Here is a 6,464-nt window from a genome sequence, read left to right as displayed (position 1 = left end):
CTGTGGGTTGGTGGCGATCGGGAGTCTAGGCGACGGGGCGTGACGGGGCCGGAAGGTGGCGGGAGGGGGCCGGGCCGGAGCCGGCGGGAGGGCCAGGCCCGGTGGCCCCCACCCTGGCGTGCCCGCCCCGGCCGCGGCTGAGGAGGAAGAGGAGGATGATCTCCAGATACACTCGGAAGGCGGTGCCCCAGAGTTTGGAGCTGTGAGTGGACCACTCAGCTACCCCAGCTGGGGCCAGGGCAGGCCAAGGCAGACCGCAGGCGCTCTGGGGACCCTCTCTGATCAGTCCCTCGCTCTTTTCCTTTCCCAGAGCGGGGGAAAGAAAATTTTCTTCGGAATTCTCTCCTTCCAGCTCCTTCTACCTCCCCTTCTATCTGCCCCTTCTACCTCCATGTCTAGGAGGGCGTGTCACTTGTGTTATCCCAGGACTTGGCCCTCTTGGGCTGCACTTCCTGAACCGAGGGACTGGGTCTCCTAAGGCATTTGTAGTTACCGCAGTGCTTCATGCCCCATTGTCAATGGCCATTGAAGACTCGAGAAGTTATTAATAGCTGACTGAGTGCTATCATAAAGTTGAATTGATCTAGTGCCGGGCACCAAGCAAAGCTGCTTACGTGCGTTAGCTCACTTAATGCTCTCCACAGGATACCAGATAGGGACTATTATTTTGCACATTCTACAGATAAAGATCTCAGATTTAAAGATTGTAGCATGCCAAAGATTACACGGTCAGAAAGTGGCGGAGCTGAAGTACAAACCTGATGTCAATCTGATTCTGAAGGCTGTGGTCGTAACCATTACACTACTGCCTCCCCACCTCTGCAGTTAAGCATCAGAATCCTTAAGGATCAGTTTTGGTTTTGAGATTTTAGAAAGCAAAAGCCTGTGGTCATAATCGTTACACATACTGCCTCCCCATCTCTGCAATCAAGCGTCAGAATTCTTAAGGATCAGTTTTGCTTTTGAGATTTTAGAAATTTTAGAGAGGTGGCTTCAAGCCCCACCTTCTACCCCTAGTGAGGTGTTGTAATTTAGCAAGTAATGATAATGTATATATTTATTAATGCTTTACACTTTCAAAAAGACCTACACATCTTGATTCTTCTAACAATGCTGTAAGATGGGTATGATTATCTTGTTTTTCAGAAAATGAAGTATCAGAAAGGTTACACATTTTAAGATTATATAACCAGTAGGTTTTTGGACTTTTTAATCCCAAATCTCTATTTTTTTCCTCCACTGAGCTATGTAATTTTAGCAACCATGCATTTATTAATTAAATATTAACTATAATGGTAATAATAAGCATGGTATTTTCAGTCACATTTGGGTTTCTGGCTAGGCTCTTTTCTAGCCATGTGACTTTTAGGCAGATTGCTAAATCTTTGAGCCTTCATTTCTGTAATACAGAAATAAGACCTTATTTAAAAGCATATCTAAAGTGATAGCACAGGGCTTGACACATAGTAGGTCCTCAGCAAACAGTAATTTCCTTGTCTTTTCCCACCTTTACTTGGTACAATAGCCATACAAAGAAAATCAGTCTACGATCTCTCCTTGCCTTTCAGAAGCTTGTTATCTACTAAGTAACAGGACATCTACACAGTAGCAATTCAGTTAGTAGGCTTTTGAGGAACCAGGAAGAAGCAAGTTATTTCCCAACAAAGGGAACAAGGCTTAGCTAAAAATCTGCTTTTATAATTAATGCTGAGAGTAAAAAAAAGTTTTTCATGGAAAAAAATGGTTGATAGGCACTTATTGGGCCAGAATTATTGACCCAGTGTGGTTATGTTACTTGTTCTCTATTGTTGATGTGATACTCCCTAAAGATAACTCTCCCAAAAGATGATTCTCTAAATGAGTCAGGATGATGTGAATAATGAAGATAATGAAGATTATATGCATCTAAATGACAGTTAATTAAAAGCAATTTTTACTTTAGGTGTTAATAATGATAATTTGCTTTGAAGAAGTAACTTAGTTTTCTCCCTAATGGTTTCAAATTATAGATATTGAAGAGTTTGGAAAAAAGTGATTTTCAACATACAGCTTAATATTTTTTAATGATAAATTTCAAACATAAATGTATGGTGAATAATATAATGAACCACCCATCACCCACATTCAACAGTTATCAAAATTTTAATATATTTGCTTCATCTATAATCTTTGTGTTTTATTCAGCCTCTCTGTCTGCCATTTGTGAAATAAGGAAGCAAAATCCCAGGCATATCATTTCACCCCTGTATACTTCATTAGGCACCTAGAAATTATAGACATTTTCTTATGTAACCATGATGCTGTGATCAAATTTAATATTTCTTTGGTATTATCTAATTGTCACGTCACGATCAGATTTCTCTGACAGACTAAATCTGCCTTAAGTTTCTATTTTGCAGCTGGAATCCACATTTCTAATCCTCACTATTGTCTCAAAGACAAGCTTTTGGTTGTAGGATCATTAAATGAGAGAAGTACAAATAGCTTACAAATCCATCCCCACCATTTGAGAATAATTTAAAGTAACAAGCTCAGGGCTGGCCCCGTGGCTTAGCGGTTAAGTGCACCCGCTCCACTGCTGGCGGCCCGGGGTTCGGATGCCGGGTTCCCACCGATGCACCACTTCTCCGGCCATGCTGAGGCCACGTCCCACATACAGCAACTAGAAGAATGTGCAACTATGACATACAACTATCTACTGGGGCTTTGGGGGGGGGAAATAAATAAATAAATAAATAAAATTATAAAGTAACAAGCCCAGCTGGGTTAAAGTAACAAGCTGGCTGGGCCTTTAGCTTTATCTTTATACAAAAACTGGTACAATTCACTGAAATCTCAAACTACTCATTTGCCCTGAGAGCCCTCAGAGCCAGACTACGTGGATTTGAATCCTAGCTCCATTACTTACTAAGCCATATGACCTTAAGCAGGTTACTTAATCCTTCTGTGCCTCACTTTTCTTTCCTGTGAAATAAGAGTATTAGAGATTTATAATATACATTTGCATATTAAAGGCCCTGGGAAAACTTCTTGTAAAGAAACCTGTGTAACTTTGTTTAACCTATCATGTTTCCTAAATTTATTTGCCTACAGAATTTTGTGGGGAAGGAAAGAAAGGGCTACTGTAGATGATTAGGATTGGAACATATAATAGTTGACTCCATAGTTTATTCTAGTGCACACGTTGAACTCTCTAGAGCAGCACTGTCCAATAGAAATATAATACAAGCCACATGTAATTTTAAATTTTCAGGTAGTCACATTAAAAAAAATAGTAGAAACAGGTGAAATTAATATTTTTAACTTTTTATTTGAAATAATTATAGACTCACAGGAAGTTAACAGAAATAGTACATAGAGTCCCATGAACCCTTCACCCAGCTTTCCCCACTGATGACAACTTATGTAGCTAAAGTAAAATTTCAAAGCCAAAAAACTGACATTGATACAATACTTTTAACTAGACTATAAACCTTATTCAGTTTTTACCAGTTTTCATATCCGCTCCTTTGTGTGTGGACGTGTGTACATAGTTCTGTGCAATTTGGTCTCATTTATAGATTTGTGTAACCACCGGTACACCAAGATAGAGAGCTGTTTCATCACCACCAAGGAACATCCTTGTATAACCCTCACATCCACTCCTTTCTCCATCTTCCTGGTAACCAGTAATCTTTTCTCTACCTCTGTAGTTTTGTCATTTGTGAATGTTATATAAATGGAATCATATAGTATGTAACTTTTTGAGATTAGGTTTTTTCACTAACCATGATGCCCTTGAAATCCATCCAAGTTGTTGCATGTATCAATAGTTCATTCCTTTTTATTGCTGAATCATATTCCATTGTGTGGATATACCAGAATTTAACCATTCACCCGTCAAAGGACATTTCAGTTGTTTCCAATTTTTTCAATTATAAATCTGCTGTAAACATTTGTGTACAGATTTTTGTGTGAACATAAGTTTTATTTCTCTGGGATCAATGCCCAAGAGTGCAACAGCTAGGTCTTATGGTAAATGTATGTGTTTAGTTTTATAAGAAACTATGACACTATTCCAGAGTGGCTGCACCACTTTACATTCCCACCAGCAATGTATGAGACATTCAGTTTTTCCACGTCCTCACCTGCATTTAGTATCATCACTATAATTTATTTTAGCTATTCTAATAGGTGTGTTGTTATAACATTATATTTTCAATTTGCAATGACATTATTTTTAAGAATATATTTTGTTTAACCCAATATATTTAAAATATTATTTTAAGATGTAATCAAGATAAAATAATTAAGGATATATTGTACATTCTTGTTGTACTAAGACTTCAAAATCCTATGTGTTTTTCACTTCAAGTGAATCTCATTTCCAACTAACCACATTTTAACTGCTAGTGGCTAGTGACTACCGTGTTGGACAGTGTGGTTCCAGAGCAATAAGAAGTAGGTGACTAACTTGTAGATCAAGTTACTGAAAAGTATGTATTTTTTCTTTACAGGAAATATAACTTTGTTTTTATCTTTCACAGGAAAGGAATAACAAAACATGCTCTGAATCATCATCCCCTTCCAGAGCAGCTGGATGAAGTTTCCTCTGCCAATGACAGCCATGAAAAAGACACAAGTTCCCAAAGGTAATAACGTAAAGTATACTTGTGTGCTTATTACATTTGATAACAGCAAAAGTTTTGTTTTTGGCTTAGGATTGGTATCAAGCTTGTACTAATGAAACAAAAGAAGAATTTTTATTATGTTTTCAGTACCATTCAACTTTCATTCTGGAACAGCTAATGGAAACAACATCATACTTATTTTTATAACCTTTGAAAAGTAGTATTATGGAGTAGTTAAAAGCATAGACTCAGGAGGAGTCCAAGAGATCTTATTTTTTATTATTATTATTTTATTGAGGTCATAATAGTTCATAACATTGTGAAATTTCAGTTGTACATTATCATTTGTCAATCACCTTATATATGTGTCCCTTTACCTCTTATGCCCACTCCCCAACCCCCTTACCCTCTGGTAACCACTGTCCATGTGTTTGTTTATCTTCTACATATGAGTGAAATCATACGGTGTTTCTCTTTCTTTGTCTGGCTTATTTCACTTAACATAATACCCTTGAGTTCCATCCATATTGTTGCAAATGGGACCATTTTATCTTTTTTTATGGCTGAGTAGTATTCCATTATGTATATATATACACACACACACACCACATCTCCTTTATCCATTCATCATTTGATGGGCACTTGGGTTGCTTCCACGTCTTGGCTATTATGAATAATGCTGCAACGAACATAGGGGTGAATAAGTCTCTTTGAATTGTTGATTTCAAGTTCTTTGGATAAATACCCAATAGTGGAATAGCTGGGTTGTATGGTATTTCTATTTTAATTTTTTGAGAAATCTCCATACTGTCTTCCATAGTGGCTGTACCAGTTTGCATTCCCACCAGCAGTATATGAGGGTTCCCTTTTCTCCACATCCTCTCCAACATTTGTTATTTTTTGTCTAGGTAATTATAGCCATTCTAATGGGTGTAAGGTGATATCTCATTATAGTTTTGATTTGCATTTCCCTAATGATTAGTGATGTTGAACATATTTTCATGTGCCTATTGGCCATCTGCATATCTCCTTTGGAAAAATGTCTGCTCATATCCTCTGCCCATTTTATGATTGGGTTGTTTGTTTTTTTGTTGTTGAGTTGTGTGAGTTCTTTATATATTTTGGCGATTAACCCCTTGTCAGATATATGATTCGCAAATATTTTCTCCCAGCTGGTGGGTTGTCTTTTTGTTTTGTTCATGGTTTCCTTTGCCTTGCAGAAGCTCTTTAGTCTGATGAATTCCCATTTGTTTCTTTTTTCTTTTGTTTCCCTTGCTTGCATAGACATGGTATTGGAAAAGATGTTTCTAAGGCCGATGTCAAAGAGTGTACTGCCTATATTCTCTTCTAGGAGGTTTATGGTTTCATGTCTTATCTTCAACTCTTTAATCCATTTTGAGTTAATTTTTGTGTATGGCAAAAGATAATAGTCTACTTTCATTCTTTTGCATGTGGCTGTCCAGTTTTCCCAGCACCATTTATTGAAGAGACTTTCCTTTCTCCATTGTATGTTCTTGGCTCCTTTGTCAAAGATTAGCTGCCCATAGATGTGTGGTTTTATTTCTGGGCTTTCAATTCTGTTCCATTGATCTGTATGTCTGTTTTGTACCAATACCATGCTGTTTTGATTACTATAGCTTTGTAGTATATTTTGAGGTCAGGGATTTTGATGCCCTACCTTTGTTCTTTTTTCTCAGGATTGCTTAGCTATTCGAGGTCTTTTGTTGCCCCAGATGAATTTTAGGATTCTTTGTTCTGTTTCTGTGAAAAATGTCATTGGAATTCTGATTGGGATTGTGTTAAACCTGTAGATTGCTTTAGGTGGTGTGGGACATTTTAACTATGTTTATTCTT

The 6,464-nt window shown here is 37.6% G+C and overlaps 1 protein-coding gene across 2 annotated transcripts in view; it reads left to right on the top strand.

Moving 5' to 3' along the window:
- The first annotated feature begins 38 nt into the window (after positions 1-38).
- Positions 39-6,464, top strand: part of FAM149B1 (family with sequence similarity 149 member B1) — a 75,748-nt gene continuing 69,322 nt past the window's right edge. Inside the window, exons 1-2 of one of the 2 annotated variants that reach the window (XM_058543203.1) lie at positions 39-202; positions 4,527-4,631. In XM_058543203.1, coding sequence (XP_058399186.1) covers positions 156-202; positions 4,527-4,631 — 152 coding nt within the window. In that variant the 5' untranslated portion in view covers positions 39-155. The remainder of the gene's footprint in view (positions 203-4,526; positions 4,632-6,464) is intronic. The other variant, XM_058543204.1, reaches the window with a different exon arrangement.

The sequence above is a fragment of the Diceros bicornis genome, chromosome 6 (genome assembly GCF_020826845.1).
Source record: "Diceros bicornis minor isolate mBicDic1 chromosome 6, mDicBic1.mat.cur, whole genome shotgun sequence".
NCBI lineage: Eukaryota > Metazoa > Chordata > Mammalia > Perissodactyla > Rhinocerotidae > Diceros > Diceros bicornis.
Note: the sequence above shows the minus strand (reverse complement) of the source record. Positions and strands in the feature narration are given on the sequence as shown.